This window comes from Phodopus roborovskii, unplaced genomic scaffold, assembly GCF_943737965.1.
Source record: "Phodopus roborovskii unplaced genomic scaffold, PHOROB, whole genome shotgun sequence".
In the NCBI taxonomy this organism is placed as follows: domain Eukaryota; kingdom Metazoa; phylum Chordata; class Mammalia; order Rodentia; family Cricetidae; genus Phodopus; species Phodopus roborovskii.
In genome coordinates, this window is record NW_026126517.1 from 42,831,411 (window position 1) to 42,848,535 (window position 17,125).

The 17,125-nt window shown below is 39.6% G+C and overlaps 1 protein-coding gene across 3 annotated transcripts in view; it reads right to left on the reverse strand.

Moving 5' to 3' along the window:
• Positions 1 to 17,125, reverse strand: part of Usp3 (ubiquitin specific peptidase 3) — a 73,341-nt gene that overhangs the window by 11,689 nt on the left and 44,527 nt on the right. For all 3 annotated transcript variants that reach the window (XM_051197822.1, XM_051197824.1, XM_051197823.1), the window contains 5 exons: positions 16,371 to 16,452; positions 14,580 to 14,662; positions 13,046 to 13,159; positions 9,992 to 10,105; positions 2,525 to 2,671 (listed from right to left, as the gene is read on the reverse strand). In XM_051197822.1, coding sequence (XP_051053779.1) covers positions 2,525 to 2,671; positions 9,992 to 10,105; positions 13,046 to 13,159; positions 14,580 to 14,662; positions 16,371 to 16,452 — 540 coding nt within the window. The remainder of the gene's footprint in view (positions 1 to 2,524; positions 2,672 to 9,991; positions 10,106 to 13,045; positions 13,160 to 14,579; positions 14,663 to 16,370; positions 16,453 to 17,125) is intronic.

The following is a 17,125-nucleotide window of genomic DNA, read 5'->3' on the forward strand; positions in this document are numbered from 1 at the left end:
GGACACAGAGAGCAAGAGCACCTGACTCCAACACTTGCTAGATGTGAAGTCCTCACACCAAAATGCACTTCAGTTGTTCATTATTTTATCAGCAAAAAGTCAGGCAACACTTCCTCTTGCTGGTATTTTTTCCCATAAGCTTGTGTGTTGGTTCCAGACCTAGCAGAGGTTCAGGAAGAAGAAAAGGCACCTGGAATAACAAGTGCCCTGTGTGTGGGCTCCATTTTGAGCACCCCTGTTTGTGAAGCGATCAACTCAGAGCTGCGTGTATGCTGCTGTCCTGCTTTGCAGACCAGGACACTGGAACACAGGGTCAGTTCCCAGCTTAGATCATGTAGCTGCTCTCCACATTAAGCCCATATTTAACTAAGACACTATCAATGGATACTGAGGTGGCTCAGCATTCTCATTAATAGTGCTATAATGGCCAAAGGTCAGACTGCACACTTTTAATCCCAGAACTCAGGAGGCAGAGGCGGGCAGATCTTCAAGAGTTCAAAACCAACCAGATCTACATACAGTGACTGCACAGAGACCCTGTCTGTAATAATAGTAATAATATTATTACAATAAATACTTGTTTGTGAGATTATACAATTACTTGAATCAGAAAATACCTTTTTGCCTGCAACAAGTTTCTCTCATACTGAACAGAATTTTTTGTATCACACCAAGTTAAACTTACTGCTATGATGTAGACAAAAAACTACCCAAGTAACTTCTCAACTACATGCAAAAGAAATAGATTTTAAAAGGCTGAAGGGCCATTATGGACTACAGGACTTAATAAGCATTTCAGGTTTTCCGTTTATGCCTGTGTTGTAAACAAAGAACACACAAATTCTACTGAAAATGAAGGGCTACAATTGAGCCTTGCATGCCAGTGTGCATATGCAAAGTTGCCTTTAATTGAAATGGGAACAGCTTCATTAAAAAGTGGTACATTAAAACCCATTCCCCATAATCAGTTCCTGGGAGAAATCAAGTTTCAGCCATCTGATGGGCATACATGGCATTAAGGTTGATAAATAATTTCCAAAGTGCTTGCTGTTCTGTTGTATTAGCACTAATGGCTGTCTGGGCACTTCTCATTCTCTTTTTTAAATTTTTTTATTTATTTACACACACACATACTTAGATATTTAGATAAGTCCTCTGTATGTTTGCCTGAATGACAAAACGGGGGATCAGATCCTATTATAAATGGTTGTAACCCATGTGGTTGCTGGGAATTGAACTCAGAACCTCTAGAAGAACACCCAGTGCTCTTAACCATCTCTCCAGCCCTTTCTCTGGGCATCTCTAGCTCATTATCACCTCACTCCTAGCTTCAACAAATGCTTTTAACTAGTATCACTAGATCTTGAAACGTCTCCCATGAATTGAAGAAAATAAAGGGAATGCTTTAGTATTTGGTGATATTTTTTTCTTCTAACTTACAATTACTATTCTTTAAATAGACTAATACTAAAAGTGGACCTAGAACAATATCCTATGACAATTATACAATGCAATTCCACTGGAATGCCTGGGGCTCATAAGATACTGAGGATACATTCTCTCATTTCCTAAAGCCCAGTTCAGTAATTTTTATTTATGAATATGCTATAGTGGTATACAAACAACTTTTTATTTAACATTGTTTTAAAACTGGCACTAGAATACACAGCTTGACTGGATTTTAAGTCTTCCCTTTCTACTACAGTGTGCTCTGACAAGAACTTCAGGGTCCAGGAGGAACCTGGCAATCCATACCAGTTGCTCTTCTGTGACACTGGAGAATTTGAAGGTTAGTGCCAACTACCAGAAAGTACTAGTAAACTCCACTCATTTCTTTCTGTTGGGAAGGTGTCTTATAAATCCCTCTCCTACATAAAGAATCCTACAGAGAGAATACTGATGACTGGAAAAGGCTAAACACAGTACAGGACTCAGGAAGCAGGCACACACTGTAAGTTCCAGACTAGTCAGGGCTAGAGTAAAGCCAACTTTAAAAGCACACAAATGACTAGAATCCAGACTGAAATAATATTTTCCTTCTCAGCAAAATAGCTATTCTAATATCAGGGTATGGTTCAGGCTACTAATATAAAGGAAACAAGACAAAAGGTTTTGTTTATGGTAAGGGACAAGAAAAATTCTGAAAACTTACAAATTTCTGTTTCACTAAAGGAGAAATGATTTTAGCAAACATGTTGCTACTGTGTGTGCACAAGACAGGATCTCACTACTGGCTCAGCCTAGAATTAGATTCATAATAATTATCCTTTCTCTCAATCCAATATTCTGGGCTTACAGATTTGGGTCCCTGCTCTCAGTACTATTACATGTATACATTATTCAGTATATCTGGTAGAAATATTTTAAATGCTAATTAAATCTCACCAAAAATAATGAGAACCACACCAAGATCTAAATGTAAATGATTATTTAAATGAAAATGTAAAAAGCACATGGCACACATACCCACACCCATCAGCAGACATTTCTGAGGGTCTGAAATCAAAAGTAAGTTAAGTCTTACATGCAGCATTTGTTATTTGCAGACAGAGTAGAATTCTCCTGTAGAATTGCTGATCGGGGAACACCATTGAAGCCACCCTGAAGTTCCAAGTGTAGGTGATCCAAAAGGTATCGCATGAATTCATGGGCGTCTTGCTGCTGATAACCCCTTGAAGTAAACAAAAACAGTGTGTGGGGAGGCTCTCCCTGCCCAGCAAACATCATGAGGACTGCAGCCCTATGCTCACAAGCATGCCTCCAATTCCCATCCTCTGCTCATAACACAGTATATCTATTAATTTCAAAACCATGAAACATTAGAGTTAATTGGATTTGTAGTGATTTTTCACTGACTTCTTCATTTCAGAAATAAATTAAGGGACAAATTAAGGGAGTGAGTGCCGTGTGACTTACCTACAGTCCTACAAGAGAGTCTTAAGAGACAGCATACAAATTCACACCTTTTAAATGGACTCTGAAATTTCCCATCCTCCCATGGGCCCTCTCTAGAAAGGACCTAAATGTTTAACTTAACCTAACCTGAAAACCATGTCTAAGTTTCGCTAAAAGAAATAAGAAATTTAGAACAAGTATGTATATTTAAAAAGTTATTCTTCAATCTAAGAATTAAATTTATCTGGGCCTGGTAAGGAGATAGCTCAGTCAATCTCTGCAAACATGAGGACCTGAGTATAGTCCACAGAAGCCATGTGCAACAGCTGGGCACAGCACCACACAACACATACCTGTCATCCCAGCACTGATGGGAGGGTGAGGGAGACTAAAACAGACAAAAAAACATACCCCAAGGGCTCCCCTGGCCAGCTCAATCAGCAAGCTCCTAATTTAGTAAACCATCTCATCTCAAACAGAAAAGCCAAGGAAGTTAATTAATTGTTAAAAAAAAAAAAAAGTTTAAATTTTGTAACTAATTTTAAAAATTAGTTATCTATTTAAAAAAAAGACTGAGCTGGGTGATGGTGGCACATGCCTTTAATTCTAGTACTCAGGAGGAGAGGCTACTCGGATATCTACAGAGCAAGTTCCAGGACAATGGACAGCAAGGACTACAGAGAAACCGTGTCTCAACCAACAAACAAACAAAGACCAGATGCAACCCATGAACACCATAAGTGTGTGCGCACACATATGTTAAAGATATCTAATATTCTGTACTTCCATCTTTTGGACTAGATGGATACATTCTTTTTAAAATGCCATTTACTTTACTCATATACAATTATGCACCACTCTAAACTTAAATACATATACAGCAACATCTTTTTTGGGGGGGGGGGTTGCGAGACAACATTTTTCTGTTTAATAGACCTGGCTGTGCTGGAGCTAGCTCTGTAGACCAGACTGGCCATAAACTCACAGAGATCCACCTACCTCTGCCTCCTAAGTGCTGGGATTAAAAGCATGTGCTACCACCACCCAGCAAATGCAACATAGTAAAATTTTACTTCTTACATTATATTTGGGAGAGGAGACTTCATAGGATTCTTACATTAATCCAGATCAATGACTAGTGAACAACAATGAAAAGAAACAATGATATTTAAAATGTAGTCTAAAATTATGACAGAAAAGTGTCCTATACACCTTTCACAATTAAGGTTCTCATTAAATAGAAAATTGTTCTGGTGTCTTTGAAGAGTCACTCTTTCAGACAAATTCCCTTTCAGGCATAGTTTCCCTTAATATATATGTTTGCCCTTTCCTAGAAATTACAAATTATGGGCAGTTTCCCTAACTAATGGAACTTAAAACTCAGAAGTCACTTTAGTTACTACAGCTTGTCTTAAATATAAAACACAAAATTAGCAACAAGCAATATATGTTCAAATACTTAGTATGAATAAAACAAAAGTACAGCTGGGCAGTGGTGGCTCACATTTTGGACCCCAGCACTCTGGAGGCATAAGCAGAAAGGTCTAAGGTCAAAGGTAGCCTGGTTTGCAGTTCCAGGATAGCAAGGGCTATACAGAAACCCTGTTTCAAAAAGCAAAACAAACTATCCAAGTGTATAGTTCATAAGTATTAAAAGTTGGTAGTTCATTTACATACAAAGGAAGGGCTTTAAACCAGTTCAATATAACATGTACTTATTTTCATGACTCAAAGGTTAAGATCAGTTATTTAAAAGTCTACAAAATTTCTATTTTCATCAGGTGAACACATACTTATCTCTTTTTTTAAAAAAAATGCCTGATACATGTTAAGGAATTTCCCATTTACACTGTTTCTCTAATATTGTCCTCAACTTACCTGAGCTCACAAACTGTTCTATAAAGTTGAGAGTTTGCTTAAAAATTTGAATTTTAGTGAAACCAAAGCCACTGCTTTTTATTCTGATACTGAATTTTAAAATGCATTTATAGTATATCCCTTAAGAAATATATAGATAAATTCCAGCACCTGGGAGGCATATGCAGGAAGACCAGCTTATTCTACATAGTGAATTCAACAACAGCCATGGCCACATAGTGACACCCTGTTCTCAAATAAGCCAGAAAAAGAAAAGGTAAAGAAGAAATACGGCTGGGCTGTGATGGTGCACACCTCAATTCCAGCACTCAGGAGGCAAAGGCAAGCTGATCTCTTGAGTTCAAGGCTTAGCCTGGTCTACAGATCTAGTTCTAGGATAGCCAGGGATATATAGAGAGACCCTGTCTCAGAGAAATACAAAATAAAAAGATTAATTTTATTCTGTATATATGAATAGTCACATGCATGTATGTGAACCAAATGAATGTCTGGTGGCCATGGAAGCCAGAAGCGGTTGATGGATCCTCTGGAACTGAATTTACCAGCCGTTTGAGCCATCATGTAGGTACTGGGAATCAAAGTCAGATCCTCTGCAAGAACAAGTGTTCTTAATCAGCCATCTCTCTAGCCGTCTATATAATTAACTTTATTTTGAAGACTTTCAGAGAAGTCAGTGAATCTGTTAGGTATTATTTAGTATCTTTTTTTTCTTCAGTTATTTCCCAGTTATACAATCTAGTTTCAGAATCCTCTTTAGCTACCTTAGACTTCTCTTGCTTTGTAATCAGGATAAATGACATGCATGATTTATGTTTCAGAGGTGTCACCAGTAATTGTGAACTAGTGAAGAAACAGGTTGTGAAGACCCAAATGCAATCTCTGTGGCATACCAGAATTAAGAGATTTCGGTAGTAATGGAGTTAGAGCTAAGATTACCCTCTTATTTGATGCCTACAGAAAGACTAACAGAAAATATGTTGAAATGATGATGTGAGAAATCAGACTGCAAATACACGGTGCCTAAAGGACCTGGAAGTGCCCTTTCTAATGGAAGGCCAAGAAAGAGACATAATGATGGAGCACACTACAGGGGACAAAGGGGCACAGCCTCTTCACAACAACTTGTAGCACATGAAGACACACATCTTAAAGGCAAATCACTGTTCTGATGAACAATAACCAGACAAATGGTCATCTATGGGGCACCTGGTCAAGCGTGAAAGCAAACACTCTGAATAATGTGTTACTATGCCTAAACAAAGAGTAATTTACAAGATGGCTAAGACCAATGAGGAGTCAGAGCATAAAAGCAGACAGGTTGGGTGTAGTGGTGGCAGAGGCAGGAGGATCACCAAGTCCAGATCTGCCTAGACAACAGAGTATGACCTCACCTCAAAGGAAAAACAAAATAATTTTACACAAGTGGGGCCTGTACCCTCCACAGCTACTCAGGAGACTGAGGCAGGAGAATCATGAAGTTTAGGCCAGCCTGGGCAACCTATTAAGACCCTGTCTGAAACTAAAAATGATTGAGGATAGCTCAGTAGCAGAGCACTTGCCTACTATGTGCAAGGCCCTGGGTCCAAGGCCCTGGGTCCAATCCCTAATACTACACGTGAAAACAGGAGTAAGTAGCCAGGTGTAGTGGCACACATCTTTAATCCCAGCACTCAGGAGGCAGAGACAGTAGATCTCTGAGTCTGAGGCCAGGCTGGTCCACGGAGTGAGTTCCAGGACAACCAGGGCTACATAGAGAAACCCTGTCCAGAAAAAGAAAAAAAAAAAGAGTAAGCCATGTAAGACATGCCTCCAAAAAGTCTACCAGTCTAGGATAAACAGCCTTTGAAAGTATCTAAGACATACTAAGAGTTTTCTTTCTCTTTGGAGATGGAGGATTGAACAAAGTCTTACTGTGTGTGTAGCCCACCTCAAATGTGCAGTCCTCCTATGATATTGAGTATTGAAGACATGTGTCATCACACCTGTCCCATTACTAGCTCTTCTCTTGACTGAATGACTTACTATTGTGCTGTTTGCCTACCTAGTAGAATTTTAAGTTCTACTTATATTTAAAATATTCCAACATTCATAAAAGAATTATAAGTTACCCCTTTGGCCAAAACATATGAAAAACTGAAATATATTGAGCTCTTTTTTGCCCAGTGTTTGGTACTGTCATATAAAACATGAAACATGAAAATGACAGATATGAATGTGTTTACCAACAAATGCAGAAGCATTTGGCAGCACACTTCCTATTAGAAGAACTAATGCCACTAAAATAACATGCAGTATTTTAAAGTCTCCTTCACAGACATCCCATAAGATCCTTTATATTGTCTAGAAAGCCAAGAACCACTACATATAATGTGAAATCATTCTCCCATTTCTTACATGAGCTATACAAGAACTGAATTGTTTAGGAAGTTGAGGCAATCAGGTTGTACATGGAAGCAGAAATGGAAAGTAAATATGAGATGCAGATGAATACCACATGATCTGATTTAATTTCTAAAGAGGCTTCCATGAAATCAATAAGCTGGATCCTAAAGAAAGGGTTTGGAACCACAGGGCAAACTCATGCTGGTGGGAACTAACAGAGGCTGCCTACCATGAAAGACCACCTAAATTACAGGAGCATAAACACTGACCCAGCAAGTCCACATTCAGATAACTACACACATGTATATAGGCTTTTCATCTCCGCCACTCATATGCACATGCCTAGAAACAAATCAACAAAGCTACAGGAAAAGGGGCTAAGCATATAATACTTATTTTTTAAAGTTAAGTACACTTGAACATGTACAAAGATTATCACTGAAAGCACATCTGGAGATCAGGTAAATGATTGCTACCAGAAAACAGAAGAGTAGCAAGGAACTGAAGTGAAAGAAAACAGTTCCCATTCTAATCTTAATCTTTTACATTTTTTAACCATGCGTGTTTTGCCTGTTAAAATAAACCTGAATGTATCTTTCTTTAAAACAAAAACAAAAACAAAAAAAAAAAAAAAAAAAAAAAAAACTGATGGACAAGGCTGAGCTCAGTAGAAAGCAATACATATAATGAGAGGATATGCACAGTGGAATGTGAAGAAACATTTCCCTGCTAGGTAACAACTGGCTTTTGGTTCTGGTAGGGGAAAGTTGCCTTGATGTGTACACAAAGGCTGCTGGCTGCATTCATGGTTTTTGCCCACACTCACTTTGTAAATGAAAGATGCTACTACTTCTACATGTATGTTTGTGTTTCAGAACCCTCAAATTCCATTCCAGGAGTCAGTTTCCCTAGACCTTGTCCTGAAGACAGGCTTTACAAACAGGAAAATAGTCTTGGATTATAAACAAACACAATGGGAGCATAATTCAAGACTCACTATGCTTCCTTCCATATGACCATAGTTTAACACTCATCGTACCTATTCACAAGAACCCTGAGAAGAAAGCCCTCCCCACAGTGCTCAGCGACACAGATTCACATGACAGCCCCCACCTCTGGGCTTACAACTCCCTCGGTGCTGTGTGGTAATAATCAAGACCTATATCATTGAGTACACAAAAACTGGGAACAATCTCAATTACTGCAGAACTAGAAGAAAGCCCAGCTGATGCTCAACAGTAACTAAGGAGACATCAGAATTCATGTATACCAGAAGTCACCCCAGAGACTGAGTAAATTTCTCAAACTGGTTAACTCTTCTGTCGTTCTTTCATTTACCAGTAGAAATACTAAATCAGTAAATTCAGCAGTTAAACTAAGTCATGCTGACAGTTGGGCTATAGGAACCAGAAGGGCAGAAATGAGGTCATATTTGGAGAAAAGCAGATTGCACTGCATCAAATTCTGGGGTGTGTCAAACATTCAAGATGGAAGGAACAAGGAAACGACACACACTTCACTCTGGCCACATCTGCTATGCAGCATCTTCTAAACACTTGGGTCCTAATTCTGGTCAGAGCACCAAGTAGATGTGTAAGAATGAACAAATTGCTTCTCTGTTTTGACGTCTTTAAACTTAAGGGTAACACATCCTGCCTTGGCCAAAATGCTTCACTGCTTGGTTTTTAGTAAGGATTTTAGTACGGATAAAGTACCCAAGGCTTGCCACATAGTAAATATTCAATACACGGGAACTATACAATGCAATGTACAGCTCAAGCCTGAGGTGTGGCATCTGAGTCGTCATCTCTGCTTTTCCTACTTAGACTCTTCGAAATTTCTTAGAAATCTCTTCTGAAAGGAGACTTAAAGACCAGGGTTAACAGCCATTAAGTCAAATACTCAGAGGCTAAACTCATTTGGTAAGCAGTAAATGACAGGACTTTGATTCTTTACCTTTTAAACATTTCTCTATACTAAAAGGTACAAGATATATCATTAAGCTTCACTACAATGAGTAGTTTTTAAACACAGGATATATGCAAGGTGCCAAATCATGGCTTCTAAGAGCTATAACTTGCTTGCTTCAATAAAAGAATAAAGTCAGCCAAATGTTGCAAACACTGGCATAACATACATCTGTAATAACCCAAATTCTCACAGGTAGGACAAGCTACCAAAGAGAAAGGACAGGTGACTAAATAGGATTAGCCCTACTATCTCCCAAAGTGTGACTCCAAGTCAACCTGGATTAATCGTTCTAGTGCCTGACACAGTGGGTTTCTACTGGTTTCATTTCTTTGTGTGGTGGTATTACAGATTGAACTTGTGGCCTCAAACCTAGTGCTCTACCAAAACAGAACCCCAGCCCTCACTTCATTGAGTTGGAATAATAAGGAAGTACATGATGGCAATTATTTCTCTGCAAGACTTCAAAGAATCAGGGTTGGAGAGATGGCTCAGTGGTTAAGAGCATGGCTTCTCTTCCAAAGAGCCCAGTTTCAATTCCCAGAACCAATATGGCAGCTCACAACTGTCTGTAACTCCAGTCCCAGGGCTTTTGACACCCTCACACAGACACATATGCAGGCAAAACAATGAACATTAAAAAAAAAAAAAAAGATCTGAAAGAATCAAGGAACGTTTGTTACCCGTTACATTTTCCTAGCATACGTGGGCTACTTACAGAACACTTTAAATAAACCAGTGTTTACTCAGTGCTGTCTGCTCATCTAATAAAAGCACTACTTAGAGCACCCGTAGTAGCAGCAGTTTTGTAAGAAGCTGAAAAAGAACAGAAAGAACTCAGATGTCTTCAGCACCCTTCAGTGCTTACCTGAAGTTAGGCATGATCTTCCAGACAACATAGAACAAGGACTCGGGACTAAATGCAGTCTGGCTGCCTTGCCATAAAGCACACAGTGTCTTCCTAAACTCTTCTACCAGAGACCTGGAAAAGAGGGAGGGATAGTATCCATCAAAGGCCATTATTTAAACACATATGGCTCAACTGTCTAAAATACAATAAAAATGAACATTTTCAAGGGCTTCTGAACTCAGCCTAATAGCTATGTAAGAGCATTTAAAACCCCATATGAAAAGCCAGGCATTGGTGGTGGCACATGCCTTTAATCCCAGCACTGGGGAGGCAGAGGCCAGCCTAGTCTACAGAGTGAGTTCCAGGACAGGCTCCAAAACAATACAGAGAAACCCTGTCTCAAAAAACTAAAAACAACCCATATGAATAGCATACTAACAAAACTAGTTTTAACTATATAGTTAACTTTGAGCATGTTAAGGGACTATCATTTTGTTCATTGAATTTAAAGGAAACATACACACAGTAAAGCAATGGATAATTTACAAGCAAATTACTTAAACATGTTCACTTAAAAAATGTAAACAATACTGAATATAGGTGACAATGGTGTAACTGGGACTATATATGAGGCCACTGGCAGTGGGTCCAAGATCTAACACTAATGCACACAAACTGACTTAGTGGAGCCCATTCTATATGGAGAGATACCATGCCCAGTCTAGACACAGGGGTGTGGGGGATGGAGAGGTACCTTAGTCCGGCCTCAACAAGATGATGAGACAGACTTAGCAGACTTCCTAGGGGAGGTCTTACCCTTTCCATGGAGCAGATAGGAGGGAAGTAGTGGGGGGAGCAGGAGGAGAGGAGGGAGGGGGGACTGGGATTGGTATGTAAAAAATAAAACAATGTAAACAAGCAACAGAATGTCCCTCCCCATCTCCTGCATGTTTCCATCTTCCCTTAAAGGGCTCTTCTAGATTGAACCTATTCATCTCTGCCTCAAACAGCACATGATCATGAGGCTTAGGGCTTACCTCCAACACTGACCCTTAAACCCAAGTCTAGAAGACTTTGGCTTGACAGGTTTTGGTGTTTGTGTCAGGATCTCACTATGTACTCCAGGCTATCTTGGACTTGCTATGTAGTCAAGACTGACCTCAGACTCAAACTCCTCTGCTTCTACTGGGATTAAAGATGTGCCCACCATGTCCAGCCTTCATGACTGCTTTTATGTAAGTTTTTTTCCCCATTTCTGACAGGAACTTCCTACTGGGTATCTTCTTGGCCACTTGAGTCACTGTGCAAAGCTTCTCCACTGCTCTGTGCTCTCCCGGCTCTTTTCCCCAACAACTGCCCTGTATGTACTTCCTTCACAGGGCAGACCCCATTTTTATCAATCATATCAACTCCTAGAATAAAAACCCAGGGGTATGCCACTTCTAGGGGAATTTTCTCAGGAACAAAAAGTAGTCCTTAGCAACCCCTTCTAATTTCCCATAGCTAGCACACATTAGTAATGGGAGCTCCCCAATATCTGGGATTATGTGGACAAAAGCCACTCCCCTGAGCAAGAAGGAGCCTAACGACTTTGCAAAAATAGTTCTCTATAAATAATCTCTTCAATTCATATGAGAAAATAAAACCATGAATATTTAAGTTACAGTTAATTTTGATTGCTCTGTGCTAAACTGATACACTGATAACACTTTGAATTCAGTTACTAGATTTAGCAATATAACCAACCACTCTTGGATACTTGTTGGAAGGTTGTCTCTGACAGCAAACCATGTACACTAGCCTACCTCCCAACAGATACTGGAACAGCTGTAAGGTGCCCTCTTAGCCTTCCTTGCAGCTGGAGCAAAGTGCATGGCCTGGGTTCTGAACATTTGAAGCAGGAGTTAGGTGACACAAAAAAGCAGGAACAGCACCAAATCCTCTTTGGAGGTGGCAGAGGTAACAAGCTCCACCCCAAGTCCAGGGGCAGGAGCAACAGCTGCACTGTCTCCAGCAGATGTGGCAGTGTCCTTAGAGGGCAGTTCTGTGTGTGGCTGTGGTGCTAGTTCTGGACCTGATTTTCAACACATCCAGTAATGCAGACTCACCAACAGTTCTTCAGTAAATTCTCTTTTTGGCTTAAACAGCCAGAGGCAATTTCTGTAGTCTGTAACCAAATTCTAAATAACATCGATACACCAAGTATTGTTAGTGTTTCTCTTAACTTTTGCACACATGTATTTTCCTTTTTATTTCCCTGCTGTTTCCTTTGACACAATGGGAGCCCCCTTAAATTCAGGCACTTTCCTATTCATCTCATATGCTGCAACCAAAGGAAACTCCCTTCACACACCATATGGCCCCTTCCTTCTCCATGATGGGGCTCTACCTGCAATACCCAATATTCTAACATTCTCTCTCTCTCCTCTCTCTCTCTCTCTCTCTCTCTCTCTCTCTCTCTCTCTCCTCCCTCCCCCACCTCACATTGAGGCAGAGCAGTGCCTCATAAAATGGCCTTTCAATATGAGTATGTATGGGAGTAAACCAGACAGGCAGGAAAAACATTACATGCATACAAGTATATCATTATCTCCTCTTCAGTAAGGGTATGGAAAAGATGCGTTAGTCTATTAGTCAAACATAGCAGATCTTCTGAACCAAAAGACAGGCAAAGCTGCAGTGAGTCTGAATGTGAAATTGTCCTTGACAACCACTTCTGTTTTTAACCCCTCCATGTTAACTCCAATTGAGTATTAATTTTATTATCTCAAACAGGCTTGCCTAACACTGCCAATAACAGATCAATAAATTAACATGAACTAGAGATACTCATTGATGTTCATACCTGGAGGTCTGTGCATACACAAAGACTTACATGCATTGCTACCTATCCTTCCCATTATAAGCAGAAATTGAAGGGGAAAAAAAAAAAAAAACCAAGATTATGAGCTAGACTAACAATATTAGAAGAGCTTTATAAAATCTATGTATTAGCTCAGATAATCTAAAAATCACCAGAGAAACTCATTTGTTTGCAGCTCAGTGCCAGAAAGGACATTTCTGGTAACTCACACATTGTTATCCCCTTGGCTCCTGGTGTGGTATGTTCGCCTTCCTGCCGTCTTTCCATTCCTTAACTCCACAGCAGGCAGTTCTTTGAAATAACAGCAAAACTGCTCAATGTTACTATTTTAAAAGGAAGTGAAGAAAATTATTTTTTAAAGAAAAGAATTTTAAAGATGGTTTAAAAACAAAAAAGAAAGGTTCTTCAAAAGGTAATCTTTCAGTTGCCTCGTTACATAGTACTCAGTGCAGTCCCATGTCATTGCTATTCCCTCGGCAGATATACAACTTTGTGGGGATGAACAAATGACTTAAAAGACACCTCCCTTTAAAAATCCCATTTCCCCTCCACCATGGGTTATTCTGTCCATGGCTCCTTCCTTCCATATCTCTCTGCTCTTGCCTTGAACTTCCTATGTGGTGGCCAAGAGTGACCTCAGACTTCTAATCACCCTGCCTTACTTCGCAAGTGCTAAGGTTACAGGCATGTACAGCACACCCAGCTCAGGTACTAGGGATTCCGCCACAGCTTGATGTGTACTTGGGGAGCTCCCTATCAACTGAGCTATACTCCATCTTCTACTTCTTTTTAGGGTGATTGCTTCCAGGTACTCAGTAAAATAATTTCCTCAAATAAAACAAACCATGAAACCAAACACATTATTTAGATGTGCTATATAGAATCACAGGACAAATCAGAAGTAACTAGACTTCTTTGAGGAAGAGACGGTGAATGGGATAACCAAAACCTCAAAGGCAGATTCCAGACAAAGAGTGACTGAGAAGATAAGTGACTTTAATACCTCATTACAGTATAAAAGCATAAAACGTTCAGACAGTTTCTTCTACTGAGGTTAGCCCTATTGGCCACTTTCTTTCTATCACTCTCTTACTCTGTGATGTTCTCATGACTATGATGGAGACTTAGCTAGTGGCTGAAATAAGCTCTGAACTAGGTTCCCAAGGGGTCTACAAACCAAATCCTATGGGCCAGATATAGCCCTTAGACAGGGAACTTTACATTTACAACAAAGTTTGTTTTTAGCTTGTTTTTTTTTTTTTTTTTTTTCCCTTCTCTAACTGGGGTTTGGCTATGTTGTCCAGGCTCAAATTGGCAATTTCCGTACCTTAGCTTTCTGAGTAGCATCTACTATTAACACCTGCCTTGAGTTTTACATGTTTAAAAGCTAAAAAATATTTGAGGGGGATAATAAAATGGGAAAGAAACATGCATATGACCTAAAATAGTTACTATCCCATCTTTCAAACAGGTATCCTGGTCTCTCCTGCAGCCATTCAAGAAGAAAAGGGAAATAAAAGCTAACCATGATTTTCCAACCAAAAAAAAAAAAAAAAAAAAAAGCTTGAAGGAATTTAGACAGATTATGTTATTTAATCTGCCCTCCTATTATATGAAGTAGGAAGAAGCAATTCCTCAATTTTACTGATGAGAAAAAAAGGCAGAAAACAGTCTCTGAACACTGAGCCTTGCTCTTGGTCTGTAATGTCAAATATGTAAACCTCTGACTGTAGCATTCATTACCTGAGTGACTGAAGGATAGCATTCATGAAACACGTGTTGCCCAAATTCCGAAGGCCTGTAGCACAAATGGCAGTCGTACTTCCCTGTAACATGGAAGAGGCCATCAGCATTACCAAGGAATGGCTCACTGTTCCAAACTCCAACACTAAGCCAAGGTCTCTGAAACTCCAGCACCATGCCTATCTGGAAATACCCCTCTCCCTTTTCTGCCCAGTGACTATTATTATGAGGACATAGATATTTTAGTATCTGTTTCTGAGAAAATAAGCATCAACAAGTATCAAAGATGCAAGCAAACAGGGAAATACATTTTAAGTTAATACATTTACAAGATTATACTAAAAATATAAATAAAAATCACAAACCCCAACTTTTAACTGAAAAGCATACTCAAGTGACAGGTATTTTCCTAGCAATGGGCATGAACCACAAAACACTATCTGAACTTCTTAAAGATGGAGGCTTGATTTTCTGAAGATATCTGAATACTGCACCAGGAAGTAAATCCTCCAGTCTAACCCAACATCTCTGCCTGTAATTCAGACAGCTAAGACAACACCTTAGCTATTTTCTGTTAGTATTCAGGCATCTGTACTGACCTGTCCTTGGGGTTCTGACAGGATATGTCCTCAGCCCTGCCCACCTCCCTCCCTCCTTCCCTCCCTCCCCTAATAAAAACCCCTCCACCCACGCTCTGTTGCATGGCATCTCTCTCTCATGCACCTTTTTCTCCCCTTCAGTTTTTCAAGACATGGTTTCTCTATGTAACAATCCTGGCTGTCCTAGAACTCGCTTTGTAGACCAGCCTGGCCTCGAACTCACTGATGTCCTCCAGCTCTGCCTCCCAAATGCTGGGATAAAAGACATGTGCTCCCTTTTTAAAATTTTTATAACAATTTTTTTAAAACTTTAAGCATAGGTCCAGTGACAACAAAGGGTTAAATATATGGCAAAAATGCTGCTTGATCATTTAAATATATATAGTAACTTTAAACCTGTTAATTCATGAGTGGCTTCCAAAATGAGGAAGATACTTCCATGGTGAAATTACATTAATGAAGCCCTAAGACAAAAAACAAGCAAAAACCTACCAAAAGTTCAGACCAATAGAATCTAGGAAACTACACTTGATAGGTTTTTATGTCAACTTGACACAAGCTGGAGTCATCAGAGAAGAGGGAACCTCAAGAAAATGCCTTCAGAAGACCTGGTTATATAGGGCATTTTCTTAATTGGTGATTGATGGGAAAGGCCCAGGGCAGGTAGACCTGAGTTCTGTAAGAGAGCAGGCTGACCAAGCCAGGGAGAGCAAGCCAGTAAGCAGCATTCCTCCATGGCCTCTGCATCAGTTCCTGCCCTGGTTGAGTTCCTGTTCTGACTTCCTTTGATGATCAAGTGTGATGTAGAAGTGTAAAGCAAACAAACTTTCTTCTGGCCAGGACTATATAGTGAGAACCTGTCTCAAACAACAATAAAACAAACAAAAACCCCACAAAGAAACAGTGAACTGCTTGCAGGGTAGTATATGCCTTTAATCCCAACACTAGGGAGGCAGAGGCGAGCAGATCTTAGAGTCTGAGGCCAGTGTTGTCTACACAGAATTTTCTAGGATAACCATGGCTACATAGACTACCTCCAAAGTGGGAGGGAGGGGTGGTTATAAGTGGCAAACATTTTTGAAAAACACTTCAAATCAAGACACATTAATAAAAGTTTATAAGAGCTCTTGTTAAAGCTGTAACAAACAGTCTTATCTTAACTCTTACATGGGAATAAATTTTAATTACTTACATTTACTTTTAATAACTTGCTGTTTAGTGATGAGTTTTCCAATAATTTTCTTTTTCTATGCCTGTCAGCTGTAAAAGCTGAGCTATTAAGATATAAACAAACAGTTAAAAAGACATTAATGAATACATGCTACACAGCAAGCTAAAGGATAAACCCAAGCTGTCCTCAGCATCAAAGGCAGAGTCCTGCCTGGTTGCTTCATGAGGCCATCAAGTAACCAGCCAGGCCCCTAGTATCTGGAGTGAGCTGAGGCTTTTCACTTCCCTGGAAATCCAGACCACCCCTCCACAGCAGGGGAGAATAGACTATGTTACTCCCAACAAAGCTGGTCAGGAGTTGTGGTATTTAAGATAAACCTGCCCCACCACCACTCTGTCTACCTAAGAGATTGTGAAGCTTCCAAACCCAGATCTGTTCCTCATGACAAAAGAAAAACCCTGGTCTTACATGACTGATAGGAAATTTAACAGCTAGTCTCAAATAATATTCTGGGTTTTTTTTTTTTTTTTTTTTTTTTTCCTTAATCTGGAGTGGACTGCCTTCATTCAGTCCACTTTAGTCTATGAGGAATGAGCTAGCATAGGGATATAGGTGTATATATAAACTCAATTTAGTTATACTGCAAAGGGCATTTCAAAATAATTCCTTACTACATTACAAAAATCTTCACTTAATTCATCAGGGTTACTCCCATCCTATAAATATCTCCTTAAAGTTACTAACAGGAGAACTAATCTAAAGAAAATAAAAATTAT